Raw genomic sequence first — 14,644 nt, 5'->3', positions numbered from 1 at the left:
ATAATGTAAGCTACTCGTGTACTAGGGGTGTCTGAGAAATACTAATACAATATTAATTTTAGTTTTTTTCGAGAGAAACTATCTTTGCTCTATAAATATAAATGACTTACTTTATTCAACAGCACTGTATTTTTTTCTTTTATCTAAACGTTTTATTTACAATTCTTCTTTTTTTTTGGCTTTCAAATTCCTATTATTACTTAATCATAATTATTTTATGGTTTACATTTCAATGAAGTGTGTGTTAAATAAAATAATCGGATTTCTATAAACAGCAAATATTCAGTATGTTCATTTTTGTGCTGCAAGGAACAATGAATGTTATCAATTTCCCGAAAGAGATCTCCTGAATCCATCCACCGGCGATGACTGAGGACGAGAGGATACAGTTGATTCCACTTTTCAAATGTTTGGTTTGAAAACAAATGAAAGCAGTGACAACATAATGTGGTGTGTAAATTCTTCAACACCAAGGACAAATAGAGTATTACCAATATAATCGTTGTTATTCACGATATATCGTATCGTTGCACTTGTTTCGTGATATGCATTGTATCTGCAGATTCGTGTCAATAAGCAGCTCTATTGTCTAGAGTTTGACGCTGAAAAAAGAATACAGTAGCTAAATGTGATGACGGCCAGGGCTACATAACCACCTGGCCGGGGTCACTGGAATAACTTCGGATAAGGGGCATGGGACACCCCTAAAAAAAAAAAAAAAAGGTGTTAAGTTTGCACATCTGAGACAAAAGGATCACAGAGTTTTTTAGTTTTCTGATCTCCTCACTGCTTCTTCAGCGGACAGCTTCTCATAACCAATCACTTCTGCAGCTTCAATTACTTTTACTTATTTCGTCCTCAGTTGCCACATCAATTTCTCTTTAGCAAAGTCATTTGCGGAGGTGGTTAGTGGGAACCTCTGTGACATTACGCATCAGGGGCGACATGAGAAATCAGGTTATTAACAAGATTTTCTTTTCCTGCGGTAGATGAGATTCAAGAAGCCCCTGATTAAACGGTTACCCCTAGCGACCCAGCAACAGATGAGCATTTCAATATTGATTCATTTATTTTACAAAGCCTTTTTTTCTGGATTATTAAGGAGAAGGTAAGATATTTGTATATGAGAGAGAGAGAGCACATGTGGAAACTGTGGTTTTGAAGAGGAGAGGCAAACATGGAGACGACCAATGAGGCTCATGAATGTGACCAATGAAGAGAGAATTGGTGTTACTATGGAGGATGAGAAAGATATCTTAAATGTAGGAGGGATAACTTGCTTGGTAACAAATGAAGGGAAATGCTATAGATACTGTATTAGAAGTTGAACATAGATCATGTAAAAAGTAATATGTTTTTTTATGAATACATTTATTGATATTCAAGAATATTACAGCAGGATTATTAATGGCTACATAGAGGACAATATTACTTCAAACCTCATTTACGGTCATCAATTCTAAACAGGCAAAGCGAGCCTTAAATTGAATGATCATAACAGTGGACTTTAGAATCCATGATGGCAAAGATGCTAATAATGATAACTATAATCATATTAAATTGTAATAACTCTGGATCAAAATCTAAATATAGTGTAGCAGGTGGCCAGATGTCCAATGCGGTCGCGCCAGCAAACCTGATGACATACCGCTCGATGTAATGCATGCAGCACCTGGATCACGCATTCATCCTTTAACCCCAGCGCCTCGTAGCTACCGTACCCAGAGCAGCCTGTGTTGAGCGTCGCTCGCCGCAGCCTCCTGTTTCCTAGTAACAGTGGGAGGGAAACAGGAGCTTCATGTGCATGGATGTATTGATTCGCAATCACATTTCTGAGTGAGAGCGCATTTTGTTTCCAGTGCTTTGGTGAGGCGGACAACATGGAGTTGTGTTTCGGCTTTGATGGCCGTGTGATGGAATGTTGAGAGTAGATTGTTAAAATGATGCTTTTAAAGCTTAAAAAGACCAACAGAATTGCTCAATCATTGTAGATATATATTTTATTTTGTAATTCCGGTGGTTCTACAATAGTATGTGACGTCCATATTATCATTTATATATTGAGATCTGTTGCTTTTTTGTATCTTAAAATAATGTGATATAAGAAAAAATAAACATCAGTATGTGTCTGGTTGTACAAAACTCTGTTAATTGAAATATTTACATTAAAAAATCTTCTTAAGCCCCGCACTATCCGCTAGAATCAAGGACTCATTCATTCCTCGGGCTATTAAATTGTACAATTCTGAGTTCGGGGCAGGAGTGGAGTAAAAGTATCTGGATGTTCTGTTCTATGTTAGTCTTTGTATCCTTTGTCTTGTTATTTTCTTTGATCTATGTTCTTTATCTTTAGACTTAGATTGTATCATCTTGTACTTTCTCTTTATTTCCCTTTGTTCTTGTTCTTATTTTATTTATTTATTTATTTGTTATGAAAAATTGCTGTATTGCTGTGGCTAATTGGAAAAAAAAACAATTTCAATAAAGTTCTACCTACCTACCCACTGAAAACACTTAATTTAAGTATAAATATTAATATAAATAAAATATTAATAATCTGAAACCTTTCATGAATTTGATTTGATAATGCATTTCCAAAACACCACAATCCTGTGTTGTTATTAGATTGCCGTCAATAAACGTTTTCTGATTCAGACTTTGCATTGCTGGGTAAAAAAAAAAAGGTTTCTTAGGTTTGCACATCGGTTGAAAGTGGGTCGCTGATGGGATAAAACTGTCTCAAGGTTGAACACGAGCGATTCAAAGACTTGTTGCTTTGTTAAATAGATGCTTGAAATAAAAAAAAGGCAGAGCCTGTTTAAGAAGTCATCTTGAGGTGGTTCCGAAAATGGATTTATTGGAAAGAGTTTTCACCGGAGATACTTGAAGATCCACCAGGAAACTAAGAGCTTTTTCTTTTTGCCTCAGTGTGTTTCTTAACCACAATAGAACGGCATATATTCCTAATGACTGGTAAACCTACAGTATTGTTTTGATTGTTTAAGCGCTTTGTGACCCTGGTCTGGAAAAGCACTATATAAATAAAAATTACTTACTTACTTACTAATGTCGAAGCTTCATCCTTCCCTCACTGATGAACAAAACACTGATGCGAGGAAACCAACATTTTGGGATAAAGTTGGTGCTCCACACTGTTAAAGAAACTCACACCTTTCTCCTGGTACACCAAAAACAAATGGTGGAGCAAACAACACAGAAGATCTAACTAAGGGCAGATGGTCTAATATTTAGCCAAGATGATCATCCATCTACCATCGCTTATCCAAATCTGATTCCCGACAGGAAGCAGTCCTCCTTCAGTACTTCTCAGAGGATACCAAGTTGTCTCCAGCCTAACTGGAACCAGAACATCGCCTGAAATCTCTCCTGACCAGCCTCCAGGGCCTCTGAGTGGACTTTTTAGACGAAAAGTTTTGGATCTACACTCCTGTGAGTCCAGCACTTGCAAGACGAACCATAAAGGTCATGTTCATTGAATCGGAAGTATTGATTTAACAGTGTTGGACGCATCTTTCCGTTAAAAAAAAAGGTTGACTCTTCCTAACCTTAAGTCTGAATTCTCTCCTTTTAACGTCTTTTTAAAAAAAAAAAGTCAATGTCAAAGAGGACGCCAGACTCCTGGGTTTCCTATTAATACCTCACACTGAGAAGATGGATGTCACCCGACTAATCGATGGTGAGACGCGGCACACGAAGCCGGAGAAATACATACAGGTCTGTCCGCGGGGAAAGCAGATCTGACCTTTTCATACCGGCTGCACTAATAGCATGTGGCAGAGGGTTTTGCTTTCACACGCAATGTTTCTGTTTTCCGTGCAGAACGTCCGGATTTTAGGGCTCAGCTGGGCTACTTTATATTGCAAACCTGATCCTGAAGTAATTACATGTACATTATGGAGCGATATAGTGGGAATTGGTTTTTCTTGTGTGAAGGGTAACTCCTAGTGGGGAAAACGAGGAAGGAAATTAAATGCGAGTCACAAGGTTTCAGCTGAGAATTCGCTACGCACACACACACTAAACGCCTCATAAAGCACATGCAGATTTTTGAGCCTACCTAGCCACTGGCACATATCAGGCAAGGTGTTCAATTTAAAACAAGTCTAATTGTTGCCAAGTCTCAAGGCAGTTCAGGGAAAATCGGATGGTTTCTTGTACAAAGTGATTCCAAATCAGCGTTTGAAATTCCAACTGGGCAAATGAGAGCCAGAAGAAAGGGTGGAGGCGTCTACAGAGACGAGGAGAAAGTTGGATCCAATCAAAAACAGAAGGAAGCCGTTCTGCCCAGAATCATCAGAGCCTCCACGCTGTGCTTTCTCTTCTACATCTTGACAAGGAAAATCAAAAGTGACTTTGACGAAATCGGGGGACGCAGCAATCCTGGTAAGAACATGACACTGATTTAAAATCTCAGCATATACTTAACAGCAACATCTTCAAATCTAATTTGCTGTTCTCAAGGAAACCCTCGCGGCTGCTAAAACGTTGAATTAGTGATCAGCGGCATCCGAGGAAAAACAAATGCCAGGAATGAGTGTACGGCCCAGAGGTATTAGGATCCCCCGGACTGGAACGCACTTCAACAGACACACACTTGTGACTCAGCTAAAATTACATTGGATTCTTTCAAACGTTAATCGGTTTTTAAGCATCATCATCATGAGCAAATGTAGCTCCACTTCGAGAGCACCGATGTCCACCGAGGTCCTTGTAATTCATTTGTTTTTCTTGGAGTGTGGATGAGATCTTAGAGGCCTAAATGTTATAGTACCAAAATGTATCATTATATTTTGACAATTTACATCTCAGTATACATTTTAATTTATGCAGGATTGTGCATTATCAAGTAATCTTGGGAAGTCTATTACTTGATTTAGGAATCTAGCCGGTAAACATAATACACCAAAGAGAAAAACTTCTCAAAGTTGTTAGGGGTATATTCTAAAATTCTGCAAGAAATTATCTGTCTGAGAATACATACGAATAGAAGATATAATTTTAGTTTTCTTTCTAACAAAAAAAAACAAGCCAAAAAGTGTGAAAAATGTCTCATTCAAAACAAAGACCAGTTGTTTTATAGACAAATGTGTGTATCATATTCTATCAAATTCAGATTTTCTGGATGTTTTTCCAAGGACCCACAAGAGGAAACGAGACGTTGAGGGAAATTTCTATAGATAGAAATCTAGTGGATATACGTTAGATATTGTCTCAGAGGAAAATGATAATTATTCTTTGTGGAAGATGAAACATGCAAATATGGCATTCAAATATGAATTGCTTCCTAATTTCAGTAAACCACATTGATATATGTATCACTAGTTCATCCATTTCAAATATTTCATAAATGTTTGGGGTAATGCTATAGGGACAAATAAAACACCACCTCATAAAAACAATATGTATCATAAAACTGTCCACTAGAGCAATACAAGCCCTTCTTGGCAAGTTGTCTTTCTGGAGACAAATCTATAGAATATTTGCAATAAACGATCAGAGACGGTGATGGTTTATTTTATGCATTTTAACAACAACAGCTTAATATTCTTGAAGGTTAATTCATATATGTTGGACTAGTTTAGATTCTAGTAGGGAAACCTTCTTGAATTGACACCTTTGCACATTTAAATACAACAGGGTCACAGGGGGGCATTCCAAGTTACACAGGCCGACAATAAGGCAACGCCCCTGATTCCACCATCTTGCTTTTAGCCTGCAGCAACCAACCACTGTCCCATCATGTTGCCACATCCATGAGCAATGCTTGAAAACATGCAGGATTCTACCTAGAAACTCTCGCCTCCACAGGTTTTAAAAAAGGAAGACCAAAAATAGCCTAATGGATTAGTCATCAATGACGAGACTATTTTTATTATAGGTGGTTGTGTCACTGTATTAAATTACACTCATTCCTCGTCTGCACTCTTGAAATACTAGTAAAAATAATAATAAATATGTGTCAAGGTTAAAACGAAAGAGTGTATTATTGTTTTTGATTCCTGCTCTTTGTCGACATCATGTTCTGGTCAATGTTTCACCAACATGAATAATATGCTTGTTCGTCCACTTCAGATTCCTATCGAATAGAAGATGACAGAAGAAACCCAGAAACATCTTTATATGCTCAATGTCTGTGTCAAGAGTGTTTTTGACATTCAGTGACGAGCTGAATCAGCCTGGTAATGTTGATAACCAAACTAACCCGGACAACATTTTAAGCAGCCTGCCATGAAAAGAAAAACAACAAAGAATGAATTATATTTTTTGTCCAAATACCAAAAGAGAGCTTGCTCGAATGTGTCAGTTGGGCCTCTGGCTAGCATCCTGCAATACATCTTCTTGACATTTGTACTGGGAAGCACGTCAAAGATATTTGCCAGAACAGCCAAATCAGGTTTGAAGATGAACTATAAGAATGCAAAAAAACATTGCACTAGACATGTCTCTGCAATGTTGCATTGGCCCCTTAGACCAGTGGTTCCCAGTAAGGCATTTGTAGAAAAATATTTGATTATTACCAATTTAAAGGGCAACTAATGTAAAAACTAAACTCTCCTGACTCACTAACATGTTTCAAATGTTAAAGTTTTCCTCTCCAAGATGCATTAGGTCCTTGTTTTGAAGTTATTACTTTATAAAGTTCTCTGAAATCTCGGCAAACGGTGAGAGTTTGACTCCGTTCTTGAGAGGTTACAAGAACGGAGTCAATTATGACATAATACTGGTTCAATAATAATAATGGTCCAGCAAGCCTTAATCACGGCCTGCTTTGTTTATACAACAAGTCCCAGTGTAGGTGTAGGTTGTACTCTTCCAGGAATGATGACATGCAGTGACAAACTTCCATGCTTGACCAGTAAAGGCAGTGTTTCAGTGGGCGGGGCTTAATCACATTTTCTAATGTAAAAATGTAAATGAAAAGAGAGTTTTGTACAAACAGACACATACTGATTAGTACAATAGAGGTCAAAGATCTATTAAATATTACATCAACACATCAGTTACCCTTTTTAGATGTTTTGTTTAGAAAAAAAGACTTTTCTCTAAAGAAACATTATTATGCGACACTTAGTATGTTAAGAGACTTTTTTTGGTCAAATTTACTAAAAGAATAAGCCTATGAACAATAAAAAAAATAGCAGAATAAACAACTATTTGGGACCATCCTATTGAAACCAAGCGATAGCTCCCTTTGCTTTAAGAGTTATGTTGAGATGTATTTTTCATTTTTAGTGAAAATACTTTTGACATTTAACTGGTCTGTGGCACAAAGAAAGGTTGGGCACCCCTGCTCTAAACGCTAATGTCAAAACATGTACCCAAATTACCTTTTATTCCCGAGTTCCAAATCCAGACTTGTCATGTGAATATTCATCTCATTATCTCAAGACTTTCACACATTGATTGCACTTTACACACTTTCACGGAAGCGGCGTTCGGATTCCACTTTCAGATACCGATGAGGAGTATTTTAATTAGTTGCAGGATAAGATATGCTCCTCTCATTATCCAGACACTAACTATTGTCTGAAACACAGCGTACCATTTTGTAATCACGGACCCGTTTATAAGTTTCAATCACTTCCTCTTCCCGTGGCTCAAGGTAGTTGTGCGCCGTCAGCGAAAACAAACTCTTTATTAGCGACCGTTTTGTCGCATCCTGCAAACAAACACCTGACTGCACAACAAGCTGTTTTATGACTCAAGAGGACGAGGCTTTCGCTGAGCTCATTGAGGGCAGCAAGAGTTTCACAACAAATCACTGTGGAGCAACTGAAGACTTCTGAGTGGGGGAAACTAAAGGATAATGTGGAATAAACTGCTCTTTTGGATCCACGACGCACTTTCTTCAAGCTCAGGTTGCACACACTTCCGTGGTGTAATTTTATATGCTGCCTCTAAACTCGCTACAGCTACAAGATTTGCTGTTGATTTATTGTGTAAGGCACAACATAAATACACAGTTGTACAACCGGACATGATTTGTGCACCGACGCACAAACTTTTCCAGTTGACAGCATCACAATAGATTGCCGCTGGAGGGCTATTTATCTCGACTTATATGCTAGGTTTCCTTTCCATTGAGAGAGAGCGAAACTTATTTTGTCTACACATTCCACAGTGAATATTCAGGTAAACCTTTGCTACTTAATGAAGATGCATGATTAATTCATTTGGATTAACGCTGACAACTAAATATGCAATGCAATTATAAAAATGACTTCATTAACACACTGACCATTTCTCTATTTGGTCTCACACGTTACATTTCGTTTCATCGAACAAAAAACACAACCTCTACATCCGAATGCGTTTTAAAAATCAAGATATATAATCAATAAAATGAAACTGCACTGAGGATGTTATGTGACGTTGTATCTTTGTTTTTCAGCAGAATAACTAAACAAGATGATTGTATTTCAATGAAATTTTCAGGAAATATAGACAAAAAACATGATGTTTGTCGTCGTTCCGGCTCCAGGAATCATTTAAACATTTGCCACGTTTTGTAGAACAAGCTACATCATGACTTGCACAAAGCTCTTTCTCTACGGCCACCTGCCGCCCACTTAAGCACAATATTTGTGTATTTCAAATTCAATAAAAGTAGAAAGCGGCTTGCGAGATGTCTGTGCTCTATTGAGGGTTTTTTTCTTGTTAATATTTGTTCGTGGTTTCGAGACCACTTATTACTATGGTTTTAGTCTCTTTGTCTTAGGATTGTGGTCTTAAAGCATAATTATCGGTAATTAATTTTCAGCTTCTTTAATTATATGCATGTTTAAACATTGACATGTCTCTTTACAGTCCTTTGACTGATCTGGATGTTGTCAAAATTAACTCAAATTACAGCAAGTTATTGTGTTACTTTTTCTTCTCTTTTACATGAGTATTAGCCCTGGTCTTAATCTAAAAAAAAGTCTTGGTCAGGACAATCTCTGTGCTGGTGTGGGAGGACAGGCCTACATAATGGGGGCTGATAGTTTCGGTGTGAAACAAACAAGAAAAACAGGACTACTTAATGGATTCTGAAAATGTGTTGCACGCAAGAAAAAAAAGTGTGGTACCAGCGGACATATCTCTCATGGGTTCCACTATGATGAACACAAAATGAAATAGTTCTGGCTCGCTATTAGACCCAAATTCCACAAAGGGCCCTTTTCCACATATTAGTTTTGCTAGCTTTGTTGGTTTGTAACCTTCAGTTCTCAAGGCTCTACTTAAAAGTTATGTTACAATACCATTGATAACAGATACAAATAAGCACCTTCAAAGCAGTAGCAGGAGCTTTGTCATTTTTAGGTACTCGGAGTAGAGCATATAGGGGAGTCAATTTTAAAATCTATAGGGGGTGTCAAGAGCATTGCAGAAAGCTACATGTAGGATTAGTGGACAAGAAGTATATCTCTCAACGTCTGATTATATGTTTAAAGTGTTTAAAATCAAGGGTAAAACAAGCAGATCTAAAAACAAATAGCGGCAAATTAATTATTAATAACAGATGAAGATGGAGCTTTTCCATGTATTGCAGACATATTGCTGCACATATATGTTGAGAAAACACATGTCAGTCAACATATGGAATCTTAGAGCCCGGTGCAGTAGCAGCCGAGATGATATGATTTTATCAGACATGACAGATACAAGTATGCTTTCAGCTGCTTCAGCCACTTCAGATACGTCCTAAACATGTGTCGTTCCTCTCGCTGGAAGCATTGCATCATCCGCAGCCAATCAGAAGCGAGCATTCATGGGGCTTTGTGTGGCACAGAACCGGGGAGAAAGAGCAGGTGTTTGACTTTAGCACAGTGGCGGCACAAACACAAACTCATTTGCCTGCAAAGTATTTGCCTGGAAGCAAATGCTGAAACAGTGAAACCTGATCTTTGTTTGATCAGCCGCGGACTTCAATGCTGGGATGATGACGGGGTTGGTTTTCAGGTGATGCTCTCAATTGTAGGGTGGATATTATCTAGAGATGCCTCATCTCCCACATTCACTTCTTCATCCGATTGGTTAACATTAACATCAACTTTGAAACTATTATTCATTCCATAACAACGCTTTTAAACTGTATTAATGATGATGGCTCGTCCTATTATCCTTTCCGAACAACGATACGCCACGTTTGTCGTGGACGCTGCATGCAACACAAAAAAGCATGAATCCAGCTCGATTCATTGACAGCTTAAGTGTGCACAACATAAAAAATGCAGAGGAATGTAGAGACAGCAGGAGACTGAAGGAGAGCCTCTGAAGCAAGTGGGTGCTGGGAATAATGCACATATGGGTGGAAGATGAACGAGAAAAAGATACTGGATGACTAAAAACTATACTGACCAGTTGTAAAGGAAAAGATAAAAGTGAATCGTATAAATTCTCCTCAAGCAAATAGTTGCGTGCGGCAGCAGCACAGCGTGATTGTTAATCTTTAGGAAATTGACTTCTTTCTCTCATTTCTTGCCACTTTAATCCCTTTAAAATACAAATAGAGTCTAATACTTTGTGACCTGCAGATATTTAACCGCCGTTCAGACACCCCCGAATGCCCGTAACTCCGGATCAAAGTGAAGACCAGAATCGGTTGACGCAGGAGTTCAAGGACATACCGTAAGAAATAAAGGATCTTTACCTAAAATAATTCCTCTCACGTACCGAAAATAATACCAATCAAAGAATCCACATATTCAATAAAAGGGATCAACGAAGATTTACAACCAACCTCTTAAAATAATCACCAATACAATGGTTTCTAGACACAGATGGGTAATTACATCCTTGTCAACCTCCGAAAACAACCATCAAAACTCACCTGTCCACCTACGCAACAGCCCTTTTTTAGTCTTTTGTTCCTTTGGACTTGCCGTCTTTCTTTCCTTGTCTTTCATATTGCCGCCTCTGTCGCTGCCTTGACACTAACGACCAAATATCCCTGGGTGACAGACAAGCGAGGGATGGGGAGGAGAGGAAGGTAGAGAGGCAGGTGAGGGAGAAGGAAGAGTAATGGGTGGATGGGTTTGTTGTAGCCGTGACGTACGGCCCTCTAGTTTGAAATGCGATGCCTTTCTGACTTCCCCTTCGCTTTTTATCTGCCGTCATGACGCCTGTCAGAAATCATTTCCGGCTCTGTAAACAATGCATTTCCTTTTTTCTTCCCCATCTATTTTCATGAGCAGATGACAGAGCATCTCAATTGTCACTGTGCTTGTGAAAAAAAAGGACATTTAAGAATAGGTTAGAGAAAACCACATTTGGATGGATAAAAGGGATTTAGTGACCAGAAGATGATAGAGACAGACACAGCGCTCAGGGTTTGACCCACCCATTCAACCGTTTACAACACCATCCCCCCATTTCTGAGGCGTAGTGTGTAATTGTTTTTTTAGCCAGCAATTAGTATTTCTGTCTAATGGTCTTCTAGCATCATCCCTCTGTTAACCTACTGGAGGTGGTCTTCGGGGCAGCCACCACGCCTCCAAACAAGCGCCAGCTAAACACAAAACCCTGGCTTTTATCAGCTCTTTTTTCTCCTCACACCGTCAACACCTGCTTCGCTGATGGTCCCCAAGCCACCCCCCCCCCCCCCCCACACACACACACACACACACACTCCTATCTCCTGCTGCTGCCACTGGTTGTCCCTCCACCCATCCCTTCTCATCACCTTTGCCCTCATCATCAGCGGCAGTCCTCCCCAGGTATCTCACTACCGACCAATCTTTCCATTACCAGGTCCTCCAGCATCACCTTCCTCCAGAGATGCCTCACTCTGGAACCTCCCCTCCACCTCCACCCCCCCGCCCCAACCCATCCCTTGCTTTCACAGAATGTATCAGCTGGTTGGACAGCGCAAAGAAAAAAAAAGCATAATCATAAAAAACAGAATGTAAGAAGAGAGGGTTGACATGCCTTGGGATGGTGCATTGCCCATGCTGCGACACGGACCGCTGCAGCTGAAAGTGATCGCTGTTTCCTGTTTCCCCTCCTCTTTTTCCTCCCTCTCCTCCTCCCTCTTTGCTCTCTGGTCTTCACAAAGCACCGGGTTTCTCCTTTTTCCTTTTGCGCTGGTGTCCCCGCAGATCCTATTCGCTCCTTCTATACCTTCCTCCCGTTTTTTCCCTTCTTTGTCTTGCTCTGGCGTCTGGGCTGGAGCCTCCTTCGGCGAGATGGATGTGGTCCAGCGGCACAGCCCCGTGTACGCCTGCGAGCACGTGTGTGTGTGTGATAGCGAGGTGAGGGAGGCTGGATGCGAGCGAGAGAGGGAGTGTGAGCAAGAGGGGCGTATTCTTCACCAGCCGTAGGAGAATGTGTGCATGCCGGTGAAGGGATGCTCAGCTCATAACTAAGAATGAAACCCACTCTCTCTCACTTGCTCACTCCATGCCTTTTTTTTTCCCCTGCTCATAACACATTATACTCTCTCTTAAAGATGCAGGCAGGCAACACTGCTCTGGGCACAGTTCATGATATGCTAAATAATTGGGGAGTCCAGGGATATATTCCAGGGAGGGTGGTGGTGGTGGTGTTGGGGGGGGGGGGGCTCGGTGGATAAAGCTTGCAGGGGGGCAGGAGCGGGAGAAACGCTTGTGGCAACTACTGTACGAGAAATAGAGTCGGGGCGGTGCTTGTGAAATAGAGAGAATGTGAGTAGAGTGAACGCTTGAAATGTACCCTAGTGGCCGCAGCAGCTAATGATGAAGCCCCCCGAGGCGGCGTTGTAGTGGATTGGCATGGCAACCAGAGCTCAGCGGAGGTCGAGACCGACAAGGGCACCAGAGGAAGGTAATCTCAGGATCGCGGTTTGTTTGTGAACACAACAGTCCAGACTACTGCTCTACATTGTTAAACACCACTGTCCATTCCATTTTATTGCACCTATGATGAGTCAGAATCCATACACATATGACTGTACAAGAATGCCCACAAAATGGACAGACAACGGGAGGTTGTGGCGTGGCCTCATCAACGACCCAAACCACTGTGAGGCGCAGAAAAACAAAGAGATGATTATGGAGGTCTTTCCAAGCACCACACACTGTCCATCAACAGAGCTACTGTGGAGGAACTAAAGTTCTTCACATCTCAGCTGACCGCACCACTGGCTTCATGATCTTCATCTACAGTGTCAAAGTGCAGGAAGTTGGATGAACTTTCTCCTACAAGAAAGTTAAGGGGTCCTTCATTCTAATCTTCAGCATCCTGCCCTAAGGGTTGGAGGTACAGGAACCCTCGGGGAACACCCGCTCCACACACCGCTGCCCATCTCCCTCCTGACGACTCTATCCGACTATCAGTAATGGACTACTACTGGTTCAAGAGACCCATTTGTTACCAAGTCGCACCAAATTAATGTATTCAACGTAACTCGTAAGACGTCTGTCTTGGGTCGGGTTTTATGGTAAACACAACTGGAGATTTTCTGTGGTGGCATTACATAGTCACAGAGAATAAACCCTTTTGCTTTTTTTTTTGCTTTTTTTCCACAGTTCAGAGGTCCTTGAAAAGAAACAAAGCCGATCTATGATGCAAAAATGGCCCTCAGTCCTTCTGGTTCCATGGTGTGACTGCAGCATCTTTTGCAATTCTCTTTAAGCATTTGTATCAAACTGCATATAGGTTTTTACTAGTGCATGTGATTTACTTTTATTCAGTCGTATTCTTATAGATAGTCTTTTTTATAGTGTTTTTAATGTATTTACTATTTTTTTTTTTATTAAATAAATGTGCTGCATTTTGGAGGGAATCAACAACAAACACTTTTATCTAAAGATTGTAATAGCTAACAGACTTGAACGTTCTGTTGTGTATTTACAAATATTAACAATTTTATCCAATTGTTTACATTATAAGGACTGTTTAGGAACTATATAGTGCTTCCTTTTAAGTTGTTGAATGTCCTATTATGTGCTATGTGTGAATAAATTGAATACTAAATGAATTAAAAGCCTATTTGATCATCAGGGTTATGCATTTTTAATCTGTATTTGACTCCAATATACAAAATAAAGCGCTTAAGATGAGAGAGTAAGAAAATCACTGCATTCAGCTCAATCTTGACACACAGAGCTTTGCTCAAGGACAAAGACGTGTCAATGAATGGATAGAAGGCGACCTTTAACCTCCCTGACAAAGCAACTTCCTGAGCCTCGTGCCCCGGATCAGATGTTATTTAAGGACAGAACCGTAGGAGGTGTAAAGCGAGGATAGTAAGAAGAAAAGTGCCTGGAGTGGAGGATGAGAGTAGAATGTTGATGATGACTGTCAAACACACACAGACTTTCTCCTTTTAACGTCTGCTGTCCCGGCTAATGGGTGCTGATGAGCCAAGAAAGTAAAGGGGAGCGACTAGAAAGTGAAATGGCAGGAGATGGAGAGATAAAAGAGGACGGAGGGCCTCTTCGTGATGAGAGCCATGAATAATGTATGGATATGACTTACACAACACGTCCACTCGTCCATCTTGTCCAGATGCTTCATTGGCTCGTGTCCACCTATGTGCTGAAAAACAAGCCTTGAGTGAGACTGACCAGTCCAGTTTGAGGGAAATTGTTTCATCATTAAGTTGATGGTCACCGCTTCTGTTACGGCAACAGGAATTTACTACCACTTTTTTCATTTATTT

The 14,644-nt window shown here is 40.2% G+C and overlaps 1 protein-coding gene across 2 annotated transcripts in view; it reads right to left on the bottom strand.

Annotated features, from left to right (window-relative positions):
• srcin1a (SRC kinase signaling inhibitor 1a) overlaps window positions 1-12,314 on the bottom strand; it is a 136,879-nt gene extending 124,565 nt beyond the window's left edge. The window contains exon 1 of one of the 2 annotated variants that reach the window (XM_087808591.1): window positions 11,932-12,314. In XM_087808591.1, coding sequence (XP_087664717.1) covers window positions 11,932-11,953 — 22 coding nt within the window. In that variant the 5' untranslated portion in view covers window positions 11,954-12,314. Of the gene's footprint in view, window positions 1-10,834; window positions 10,974-11,931 lie in introns of those variants that run through there. The other variant, XM_087808590.1, reaches the window with a different exon arrangement.
• Between the last annotated feature and the right edge of the window lie 2,330 nt (window positions 12,315-14,644).

The sequence above is a fragment of the Callionymus lyra genome, chromosome 15 (assembly GCF_982586985.1).
Source record: "Callionymus lyra chromosome 15, fCalLyr1.hap1.1, whole genome shotgun sequence".
Classification (NCBI taxonomy): domain Eukaryota; kingdom Metazoa; phylum Chordata; class Actinopteri; order Syngnathiformes; family Callionymidae; genus Callionymus; species Callionymus lyra.
Note: the sequence above shows the minus strand (reverse complement) of the source record. Positions and strands in the feature narration are given on the sequence as shown.